The sequence below is a fragment of the Diabrotica virgifera genome, chromosome 6, assembly GCF_917563875.1.
Source record: "Diabrotica virgifera virgifera chromosome 6, PGI_DIABVI_V3a".
Lineage (NCBI taxonomy): Eukaryota > Metazoa > Arthropoda > Insecta > Coleoptera > Chrysomelidae > Diabrotica > Diabrotica virgifera.
Window position 1 is genome coordinate 24,480,463 of NC_065448.1, and position 12,546 is coordinate 24,493,008.

The 12,546-nt window shown below is 31.8% G+C and overlaps 1 protein-coding gene across 7 annotated transcripts in view; it reads right to left on the reverse strand.

Annotated features, from left to right (window-relative positions):
* Nucleotides 1-12,287, reverse strand: part of LOC114337835 (far upstream element-binding protein 1) — a 78,575-nt gene extending 66,288 nt beyond the window's left edge. For 4 of the 7 annotated variants that reach the window (XR_007698771.1, XM_050653836.1, XM_028288373.2 and 1 more), the window contains exons 1-4: nt 12,031-12,287; nt 11,821-11,893; nt 11,598-11,774; nt 4,990-5,223 (exon numbers count right to left, since the gene is read on the reverse strand). Coding sequence is in view for 6 of the 7 variants with exons in the window: in XM_050653836.1 (XP_050509793.1) it covers nt 4,990-5,223; nt 11,598-11,774; nt 11,821-11,893; nt 12,031-12,117 (571 nt within the window). In the remaining variant the exon portion in view is untranslated. Of the gene's footprint in view, nt 1-4,989; nt 5,224-11,597; nt 11,775-11,820; nt 11,894-11,946 lie in introns of all 7 variants that reach the window. The other 3 variants (XM_028288375.2, XM_028288376.2, XM_028288377.2) reach the window with 3 other exon arrangements.
* Between the last annotated feature and the right edge of the window lie 259 nt (nt 12,288-12,546).

Below are 12,546 nucleotides of genomic sequence, written 5' to 3' on the forward strand. Positions count from 1 at the left end.
TATGCGTAGTAGAATCCATGCAAACAGGGTCTCTGTTGATGATAGTTATCAGATCCTTCTTTGGCCAAGAGGTTTGCAAGATTTCAACAAGTGATCGACAATGACCAGAGGATTGTAAGAAGTGGTTGCTTATCTCTACATCTCCTTTTCCACAGAAAAATTAATCGACAGATTAAATTAATGACCAGAGAGCAGGTAGATGAAGAAAGTGCTGAATGAAGAAAAGAAGCTACCATGTATGCTAAGTGAAAAACGAATCACTTATCTCTTGATCTTTTCTTTTCCACACAACTACAAAGACTAAGCTCGACAACATTTGTCTAGGCAATCCAATACTCACAGACTTCGATCAGCCTGTACAAGCACAAAGAAGAGGTGAAGCAATGGGTTCTGCATTCACCACACAGTAAATCTTCTGTTCATTGAAAATCATCACTTCAGGCACAAAAGATTAATTATGCACTCGACATACAAACTGGCCTCTTCTGGTTATTCAGCACTTCTTCATCTACCCTCTGGTCATTGTCGATCACTTCTAAGGAAAAGAAGAGATGTAGAGATAAGCGACCACTCCTTACAACTGTATGGTCATTGTAGATCATTTCTTGGACTTATTGTAACATTCAAAGTCAAAGAAGGCTGGGAGACCCTGATGGCATAGCTAGCTGAGTGGTCTAGAACCCTGCTTGTTCTACTACTTGTATAACATATGCATACTTGGAGAGGCTTTAGCGACTGCTGATGAGCTTCTTTTGGATACAAATAAAGTGTTCAGTTACATTCCAATAGTAGAAACGATGTTGAAATTGACCATGTTGAATGATTTATAATTTTGAATCATATTCTAAAACTTTTTGATCACTCCTCGCATATGGCAAAATAACGCAAAAGACGGAAAACATATGTTGTGAAATAAAAAGAGATGAAACTTGTAGAGGTGGGAAATTAGCAATAGAAACGTATAAATTTACAATATATTGGCAGTTTGTCTATAAATATCTTGTAATCACCCATTTCGAAAAGGTCCATTAATTAAAACTTCAGTTCAGTTTTATTGGAAGGAGAGTTTCATAAGTTTTATGTTGACTTGTTGTATACAGTGATGAGCTCAATAAGAACCGGCAAAATACGGAAAACATAATACGTTGTGGAATATAAAAAGAGGTGAAACTAATAGAGGTGGAAAATTATCAATAAAAACTTATAAATTTACATTATATTGATAGTTTCCCATCTTTAGATGTATCTGAGGAGTTTGGCAATTAACACTGTGACTGGAGAATTTTTGTGACAGTTTTAATTAACATACTCCTCCGATATGTCTACAGCAAGCTGAGAAACTACCAATATATTGTAAATTTATACGTTTCTATTGCTAATTTCCCGCCTCTACCAGTTTGATGTCTTTCTATTTCACAACGTATTATGTTTTCCGTCTTTTGCCGGTTCTTGCAGTCATGTAAAACGCGTCAAGAAATAATATGGCACCAAAAAGTGATATTTAAAAAAAGTATGCTCTTTTCGAAATGACGGGTTCAATTGTAATTCCATGTTATCTAGCCAAAATAAACAAAAAAGTCAATGAATATTGATAAGAATGTTGGTATGTAAATTTATAAAAATATTGACATTCCATTAACCTTATATCAACGTGTATTTACCAGTTTCATGAATTCATAACAACAAGCAAATAACGAAAATAGCATAATCAATTTTGAAATATTTAAAACAACTATTTATATTACTATGAATTATAAGTGAAAAACGATAAGAACACTAAATAAATTGCCTTCAATTTTATAATACTAAGAGCGAAAACAATTAGCAAATATTACTCTCAATTTATATTTATTATACATAGATAAAGCAGGTTTTAAAGAGCCCTAATTGAGAATTGAGAAGTTATACACCAGAAATATAAGCTAGCCAAGCTAGTTAAGCACCAATATGATTCAATAGCAACAATATAATTCAATAGCGCCAATACAGAAAAAGGTAAGGCTCAACTTCAATGGAGCTACAGCCCACAATGGAACCTTGGGTTACTCCAAATTGTGCCTCCCTCCCTTTTGGTCTTGCGCCCTGCATTTTAGTATCTACGACTCTTTTCGGCAATGTTTCAGCCTCTGTCTTCACTACATGACGAGCCCATCGAAGTCACTGAAGTTTAATGAATTCTGAGATCGGTGTCTCTTTGAACAATTAGAGTTCATAATTAAATGGCTTGATGCTAAAAGGACCAATGACAATTTTTTTGAGGTTTCGTTGTGTCAATATTACATTCAAAAAAAGCTGTACAAAACAGCAAAAGATTGACATTGGCCTTTTTAGCACCAAGCCACAGAATTGTACTTGGATCTCCACATTCCGTATTCGTTATTAGGTCTGAAGACTTTTTTTCAAAGACCAGCTTTCTTTTTGTGTTTTCTCTCTTCAGCCATGACTCACATCTATAATATTGGTCTGATAATAGTTTTGTAGACCCTGATATTCGATCTCCAGAGCATTTTTACAGCAGAACACATGGGCGAGAGAAAAATAAGAGAGAATAATGACGAGGGATCCAGCTAAACCAACTTTAGAATCCAAAAAATATTATCTACTTAATGAATTATTTTGCCAACAGTAATAGAACAAACGGTTATTAAAATGTCTGTAAGTCTAATTCTAAAAGTACTGGTCTAACTCAAACTATTTATTTTTAGAATCAATTAAAAAAAAACTATAAAATTTTCGTTGGATCGGTTACCAAATATTCCATATTTTATACTAATCCAGAGTGTCTTCGTGTTGCATTGGATTTTTTCATATAAGGTATATACATTAAATAAGCATTTCTAATAACTAGAATTAATCGACTACTTTTTTTTGAAAAACAGTAGTTACATTTTGAATGTACGGCAACCAAAAGGCTCTTTACAACTAGTAATGAAAAAAGGGAAGAAAAAAATAAAACGTGTTTGATTACACACCTACAGTCAAATTCAAACTGAGTAGCGAGGAATTCAACAAAATGGTTTATTGAGAGTGTTATTCATTATTTCAACATACAAAACCATTATTTTCTTAAATATTCTTTAATTTGGCTAATTTCACTTGGAATGTTGTATATGGTTTTGTCTTTTGTGGGATGTGCCCAGTATGTTATTGATTTCCATAAAGAAAATTGCACGTAAAATATAGTCGGTTCGCTAAATCAGACACAATTGGCTAGTTATTTTAGTAAATAATTTTGCCAATTTGGTAAAATTGACAAAAAAATAATTACTAATTAGTTAATAATTACTAAATAGTTAGTAATGGACAAAAACAAAAAAATTACCTATTAAAATCACTAGCCAGTTGTGTCTGAGTTTAGGGAACCGACTATATTATGATTTTTATATAGAATGAAGACACAGGTCAAACTGACACGTTTCTAAATCAACATGTCATTAAGAGGCCTACAAATTAGGACTTGGTACTTACAAGCCATTTATGTAGTTAAAAATTAGTACGAATTGTTTTTGAAAAATTCCATTTTGTTTCAGGCTAAGGAAGCGTTTTAATATTACAACAAATGAAAATAAGTTAAAATGATCAAGAGTCGAAAGATTGGACACATTCCCAATGGAATGCAATAAAATTCATGCAATGAGTCCAGATTTAAAGCGTATGTTGGAAACAGTAGAAGTCGCGTTATTGGCAGGGAAAAAAAGTTAAATTTCCTGCATGTGGCATATTGTCTAAATGTTTTGAGAAAGTTGTATTTTATCGATGAAATTGTTTTTAAACGATATATTGATTATAGAACAAAGTTTAACAATTCAAATATTTTGCCTTCCAACAGAATGTCATAGGTTACGATACCTCAGAATTGAGTTTAAAATGTATAGAAGACCATGGTATGCCAATTCTGAAATTAATTTTTAACAGTCCCTACTTTGTGACCCTTTGTCCCCGATAGAAATTTTGTGGTATGAAATAGAAAAAGCCATTGAGAAAATAAGAAAATTGAAGCAAAAAATTAGAAATGTGATTATACAAGAAATATGGGAAGTTATACAAACATGAAGATTATGATTTTTTTATGGTAACGACCATAAACTGCAAATTCGATAGCTGAGCCAACTGAAATGAGAAAGGGCTCATATACCAATAGTAAGCAAAAGTATTTTTTCTGTAGGAGTTTCAGCTTGGTTTTTGGTTACAAAAATGATTTTTTAAGCATTTTTTGTGCAAATTAAAAGTATAAGTCTTCACCTTTTAAACAGTGCCAGTTAAGTTACCACCATATCTTCATTATTTTAAATCACACCAAAATTTCTGCAAAAAACGTCTAGATTTACTTACTATAAGCATATATTAACGAAAAAACTGGTCAAATATTTGTATATTGACATGTCCTGAACCTGGTTGGATTTAGCATATTATACTCAGTTTGTAAATGTTTCAAATTGAGCATAAGTAATATCTTTTTTTGTGTTTAATTTTAAACAATTTATTTCAAAAAAGTACATATATGCCACAGCTATGACTATTATCAAGTGATTCATCGATGTCAAATGATTCATTGCAGCATATTTGAATTGTTTTTGGTGAATTTGTCATGTGACAAATCAGTGATATACACATCCTTATTATTTCGTTAATTTAATTTAACATAAATTTAGATTTTTGTATTTTCACTTATAATACAAAATCCACTTCAACACTTGACATAATGTTTTAATAGCGGGACCAAAGATACCAATGCTAGTAATTAAAAAAAAACAATTAGTGTAAATAAAAGCTTAAAGATTAATTTCCGCTAAAAATTTTGTACAGGTTATTTACGCTTATACTGGACCACCATAGAAAATAATTTAAAAAGAAGGGAGTAGCTGCGCCTACCCCCCTGAAAGGAGGAAAATATTTAAATTAGCTGTAAAAAGCCCTCAAGTTCCAAAAACTAAATAATTCCAATTATTGGAGCATGCTGCATGCAAATGATAAAGAGGCTGAAATAACCTTGAAAATCGGAATGGTTGTTTTGATATGACATTTCATCGTCGCTAACACCGGGAGGTCCACCCCTGTGCCGAATAATATCAATGATGAGTTGTTTGGCTCTTTCTACGGCATCTTTGGGACCGGACAATGAACAAATTCGGTCTGACATACCCTGAGAATCAGGCGCCATTTGTATCTTACAACCAGTCTCAGATTGCAATCTTGTTATCTGTTCACCTCCACGACCTATTACTGCAATAACAATAGTTTGTTGAAATTTCAAAAAGGTGGTCCCTCGACCTGTGTAAATTGTTTTAATGTTTAATTGTTTTGGGGTAAAATAACCTTACATTATTCAATGTTTTAATTGAAATGAACTGATTTGCCCAAGCTTCCAATTGGTTAGGTAGAATTAAATCATATGAGGTGCGAATATAAAAAATTCAGAAATTTCAATTAAGGTTTAAGAATGGAAATACTCAAACTAAAAATTAAAACTTAATTATAATATGAACAAAAAACTACAAATGTCAGTATATCCTCATCATCCAATGAATATTGTGTCAACGATTAACACAATATACTAGCAGACTGTAAAATCATGTAGATTAAAAATCATTAAGAAAAACTGTTTCCTTTGAAAATGTCCACAAAGAAAACAAGATGATTGTTTATTTCGAACCTACACATCTGCTTACACGAGTTGGATCTTCAAGAAATGATGCTGCATTCAAGGTCGAAGCCTTCAATCAATGAAAAAACTGGCATCACTCGAGCTCTGGATTCTATAGAAGAATTCTGAAAATATTGTGAACAGACATGTCACAAAGAAGTTCTGAGAAAGATGCAAAAAGAAATGGAAATCTTAAATACTATCAAAACAAGAAAATTAATATATCTCAGACGTATTACATGTGGGGAGAGATACAACATGCTCCAATTGATTATGCAGGGAAAGATTCAAGGAAAAAGAAGCATAGGGAGAACCTAAGAGAATGGTACTGATGTTCATCAAATGAACTTTTCAGAGCAGCCATCTCTAAAGTGCGAATAGCTATGATCATTGTCAACCTCAGTAGCAGAGATGGAGCTTGAAGAAGAAAGATTTGTTAAAGACAAACACTAGATAAAATATGAATTAACTATTTTCTTTATAAGGCTTAACACTAACCATGTTACAATCAGAGAACTGTATGTATAACTTGAAGATATATAAAATAACAATAAATAACAAATACCTCTGGCTCATTAAATCCTAGAAGGAATACATAGAAGGCATCAAAATAGAAAGAACAAAGTAAGGAATATTTGGATTCACCTAGAGTATTATGACAAGAACAAAACTGATTGTACAGAACAGTTGAAGAGAATGTTCAATATAATTTCTTAATTGCGCAAAAAATATAACATTTATGATTTTTAACACTAACAAATATGTAAAAAAAACATGACAAAGTTAAATACCCAGTGAATATTTCTTAAAGACCCAACATGCACATCATTCTACAATGTTCGTCATATACAAAAAATATTTTAGATATTATTTAAACAAAATTTTTTAATCTTGTTTAAATAAAACCTAGAAGTAAAGTCATTTTGCCCTAAAATCAATATGAATTTAAAAAAAAAGGCTACTTACAAACCTTTTAGTTAATTACATTAGGAATAACGAATTTGTTTAGCTTGTGCACGAAAATGTCAAGAAAATTAATTTATACAAAACAATTGGCAATTTTTCACCACAAACTCAGTCAAATGTGACACCTTATTTTTATACAGATAAAACATTACATTAGCACAAGTTAAACATGTTAAAACAATAAACACCAAAATGTCACTAGTGGAGAATGTATGTAAGAAAGAATATGTCAATTAAAATTGCAATTCTGGTGCTGTCCAGTTGCATTTTGATGAAGTTGTTCTTTCAAATTTCACAATTTAATTGTTTATTGTTGAAAGGGGGCAAGTGCCGTTTTCTACTTTTCGAGTTATAGTAATTCTCTCTTTCTATATCTGCATCATTTGGTGTTAAATGCAGTTTCGCAGGCATCAGTGTTTGCTTCCTTTCAACACAAAATGCTCACAAACCGTGCTATTACAAATTTATACATAATGTGGTAAATAATAGTTTCTCGTACTTGGGATTACAATCATTCAGTGAGTCAACATCTAACTCATTTCGTCTAAAGATTCTCATACGTGGTATTAGAATATAGGTAGCTATATACAACTCTCCAACAAGGCTGATTGATATACACTGGGGTGCAAAATTAACCGGACACCTTAAAAATGGGTCATTTTTGATGTCTCGAATTTGATAAACCTGTTGTCTGATTTAAGTGATTTTTTAATATGTTATAGCCTTATTCTTTATCAATACCGCTGTAATAATATTGTGGCTAAACACGTAAATTTTCATTGCATACCGGGTGTACCGATGAAACTGTGTTTTTTTCTTAAACTTCGCATCACCCTGTGGAATATTCTAGCATTTATAAAATACTCGAATTAAAACCCAACTATAGCCTTATGTTTTCTCAACATTCTGTTTTTTATTCATTAGCTTAAGTAGGACCATAAAAATGTTAATAAATTTAACAACTAGCCCTGTTCTTTATCAATACAAGATGTTTCTAAATAATTGCGACAAACTTTAAGGGGTAATTCTACATAAACAATAATGACAGTTTGCTTTATAAACTTATGTCCGCAAATGCTTTATTTCTGAGATAGAGGGTGTTGAAATTTTTCTTACAAACTGACGATTTATTTATTGCTTAAAACCAGTTGAGATATGCAAATGAAATTTGGTGGGTGTTAAGACATAGTTATTGTACATTTTTTGACATACAAGTAAGAATTTAATATTCACCATTGGCATGCATATGGGTAATATAAGCCCTCATATTAGCTGTATGCATGCCAATGGTGAATATTAAATTCTTACTTGTATGTCAAAAAATGTGCAATAACTACTTCTTAAAACCCACCAAATTTCATTTGCATACCTCAACCGGTTTTAAGGGGGGGGGTATGGTTTGAAATCAACAAATCAAACACATTTTTGTGAATTTTTTTCGAAGCTATGGTACACTTATTTTATTTTTAAATTAAATAAGCATATTAAGTACAATTCAAAGAATATTTAGAAAAAAAATCAATCCAAAATATTGAAAAATAAGCCATTGGTGACAAATTTTGACAGGCAGCTCACAAAAAAATGGATTTTGCGGTGGACATCAGAACTCGGACACTCGATCATACGAAACAAAAAATTCAAAAAGATTTAATTAGCTTATGAGTTTCACGAGGTCACAACGTCGAGTTTTTTATTTTTAATGATTTTTGAATTTTTGGTATCACTCAGAAATCAAAAAAATGAAATTTTTGGTAAAAGTTTTGTGAAAATCAAGAGATTTATTATTGTTGAACAAAAAATAAGCAAAAAAAGAAAAATATCTCGACGTTGTTACCTCATGAAATGTCTAAAGAAAATCTGTGCAAAATATCAGGTAGAGCGGCCGAATAGTTTTTCAGTTACAATGTCCACCGCATTTGAAAAAGCAGTTTTGAGAAAAATGCGTTTAAAGTTTTGACAACTGCATCTTCATCTTCTTATTTGTCTGCCAAATCGTAAAGTGATGCACATTGGAATATGTTTTTTGAATCGAGGAGTAATCTACAAAAGAGAAGGCGAACAGTTTTTTAACGTTTCTCACTACGCTCAAGCGTGCTGGCACGAAGTCGCGGCAAAGCGAGTCGAAGGTAGGGATATTCAACACCCTGTATCTCAGATTTCTCAAATATCAGATATCTCAAATTTTCAGAGTGTATTCTTGAAAGTATGCACTTTTATTTCAAATAATAAAAAAAATAAATATTTCAAACCATACCCCCCCCTTAAAGCAATAAATAAATCATCAGTTTGTAAGAAAACTTTTAACACCCACTATCTCAGAAACGAAGCACTTGCAGACATACCGTTGATAAAGCAAACTGTCATTATTTTTTCATGCAGAATTACCTCTTAAAGCTTGTCGCACTTATTATTATTTAAAAACATGCTGTATTGATGAAAGACATGGCTAGTTGTTGAAGTACCCAACTTTTTTATTATCCAACATAAGCGAATGAATCAAAAAACAAACGTTAAGAAAACACGAGGCTATAGTTGGATTTTAATTTCAGTATTTTATAAATGCTAGAATATTCCACAGGTTGATGCGAACTTTGAGAAAAAACACAGTTTGATTGATACACCCGGTATAAAATGAAAATTTAACTGTTTAGCAACAATACTATTACAGCGATATTGCTAAAGAATAAGGCTATGATATATTAAAAAAATCACTTAAATCGGACAACAGGTTTAGGAAATTTGAGACATCAAAAATGACCCATTTTTAAGGTGTCCGGTTAATTTTGCACCCCAGTGTATTAAAAAAAACAGAAAAGGTAGTGAAAGACAATACTCTGTAGAAATGTGGATACTGAATATCCAACTGTAGAGTAGAAAACAAAATAGCAGCATTCATGATAAAAAAAATCTAAGACTGTTACTTTTTAACCTAACTGCACTATCCCAATGATAATATACCTGGAATCTACAGGGGGAAGGGAAAAGTACTCCCTGCTAAGATTCATAATCCAAGGAAAAATCTCAGAAAAGAGAAATGTGGGACATAGGATTTCCTGACTCGAGAAATTTAAGGGAGGGGTATGGGTGCAGTTCAATACAATTGTTCAGAGCTGCAGCCAACGAAGTTAAGATTGCTGTGATGGTAACCAAGAGACGGTAGTGCAAAAAGAAGATGGAATCTGCATGTCCAATACACTCGTCACAGCATGTCCTTGAATCACATTTAATTCATACACTCACATATTACAGACACATTGAGGTTCTTTGAATCACATTATGATTCATTAGACAGTAAAGTTAAGAAGGAAAACAAAAATGGAAAATAAGTGAGCATACCCTGAGGTAGAAAGACCATAGAAATGTAAAAAAAAATAATTCAACAGTGGACACTTGGAATTACAATGAGGAAGACAACTTGAATGGTGAAATGACTTAAACAACATCCTTTCCCAAAATAGATACAAATGGCCCTATATAGAGGGAAACAGCAGGCGTACCTCCAAAGATTGATGTTCTTCACATTTTAGATACATGGTAATCTATATAATGGTTAACTACCATTTATGGTAAGACTAACTTTACATGTCTGTTTATTGATATAAATTTTATGTTGATGTCATTAAAGCAGTTCTTACAGTTTGAAGATTAAATGACAATAGGGCTTTTCATTCACAGTCATTTGTTTCGAGCTTCTGTCATATGTCGTATAATCCGTATATATTAATATTATATGCTGTGAGCTTCGCTGGTGTTGCTCCTAGCGGTTACTAATTCAACTTTTACTGGTAATTTTTAAATTTATTATTTAATTGTTATCGCTTAATATTTACAACGCAAAAAAGTAATTAAATTGTAATCGATTTTTTTAAGATTTTTCTAATCATTTTGACGTTCTATTGATAAAATATAAATTTCTTACTTCGGATACTTTGACAATAATCGTGTAGATGGCGCTAAGATTATAATAGATTATTTATAATTTGATATTAGGGAACATTAAAAAAAACTTAAATTCAGTATTTAAAACGTAAGTATATTTAAGGTATATATACCACAGCTTTGACCAACTATTCTCCTTTTCATGAACATTTTTCAGTGCGTCACAAATTATAGAAAAAAAGGTAAGTCCGTGATAATACACATTTATGACATTTATTCTAACGTGACATTTTTGTTAAATCTGACAGTTGTCAAATTTTATTTTCAATTTGGAATAAAACCAAATCAATTGTGTCTATTGCATTTATAAAATGGTATTTTCTTTCATTTGTATAGTCTTATAAATTGTACAGATTATATTGATAATATTATTATTTTATTTAATAAATAATTCTTGTTTGATTATGGCGCCATCTATCGACAACTAGAATAATCACCGAACTAGAATAATTACCAAAGTATTCAAAGACATGCCTTTTTTTCTGTCACATACAATTTAATGCGTTAGAGAGAAATCGAAAAACTGTGACGCACTGAAAGATGATCATGAGAAAAAGAATAATATCGTTTATAATTAATGTTTTTAATTTTAATTTTAAATTAATCACTTTGACATTTATGTCAAATTTCCTGTAAACGTTTACAAACTTGTCACTACTGGCGTTCGCGAATTTGTAAATATCCCATCTACGTACGAGCTCACAGCATATACACAGATTATACAACATGACAGAAGCTCGAAACAAATGACAATCGATGAAAAGCCCTATATCTAGTACTTTATTAATAATATTTACCTAGTCGTTGAAGTTAATTGCATGTATGAAATCATTATAAAGATATAACAATTAGAACAAAGCTAATTAGTATTACAATAGGTAAAACGTCACATTCAAATTTACTGTTTATTTCCCCCTGAATACCTATGTAAAAGGAAAACTAATATGACAGATTTTTTCATTATGGTGTTTGAATAATTATGGAATAAAAGTAAATCAAAACAGTTTGGTACTATATTATAATATTTGAAAGTATGAGCAGTACTTACTTAAGCCAACCATTTTATCTGGAACTTTAATGTCTTCGCTCATTTGCTGCATGCCAGGGGGGCCTCCACCACCCATTCCTTGGTTCTGTGGAGGTCTTCCCATACCAGGGGGAACTAGTTGTGAAGATAACAAAGAAGCTGGTCCTTTTTTCGCATCCGGTTCTACATCAAACTCATCTACTAATTAGGTAAGATAAAATAATCTGAGTAATTATTAACATACCTGCCACTTCCTCTAAAGGTCGTTTCGGCCTACTATCGTTGCCGGTGGTTCCTGGATTAATTTTAGCCGCAATCTAAAACAAAAGGAAGGTTATAGTTGAAGCCATAAAAACCATAACCGACTTACCATTTCATGTACTGATAAAGTCAAGATTAGAAAAACAGGTTATAAAAAGCCAAGCACATTTGCCGCTAATTATAAATGGCTTACCTGTTTAGCACGTTGAACAGCCGCTGCGAATGCTGTAGATTGATTAAAATTTTGTGGTGGCGGAGCAACCGCAGAATAATCACTCATTTTCTTATAACATTAACGTTTAATAATTACACAAAACATACAATTAACCTTTTTGGTTCAACAACAAAATGGAGGATGTGCTTATAAACAGCGAACAAAAAGGAAAGGAGGAAGCGTTTTTCTGATTTACGTGTCGACCGATAGCGTCGTTTTCTACTTCCTGTCACTGTGTCATACGTCAAATTTTCTAGGCATTTTTTTGAGACGGCTAGGCATTTCACGCTGGAACAACTTAAAAAAAAAGGATATTTTCCGTGTTATTTATATTACAGGTTGTAGATTTAAAATTTGTAATTATGTCTAATATCATCAAAAACTATAATATGTGATAGTTCAGGAAAATAAGAAATTTTAATATTCATTTCATTTTAAATAATGACGTCATTGACCCCAAAGAACCTGCAATAAAAATGTCAGATCTCTGATGAC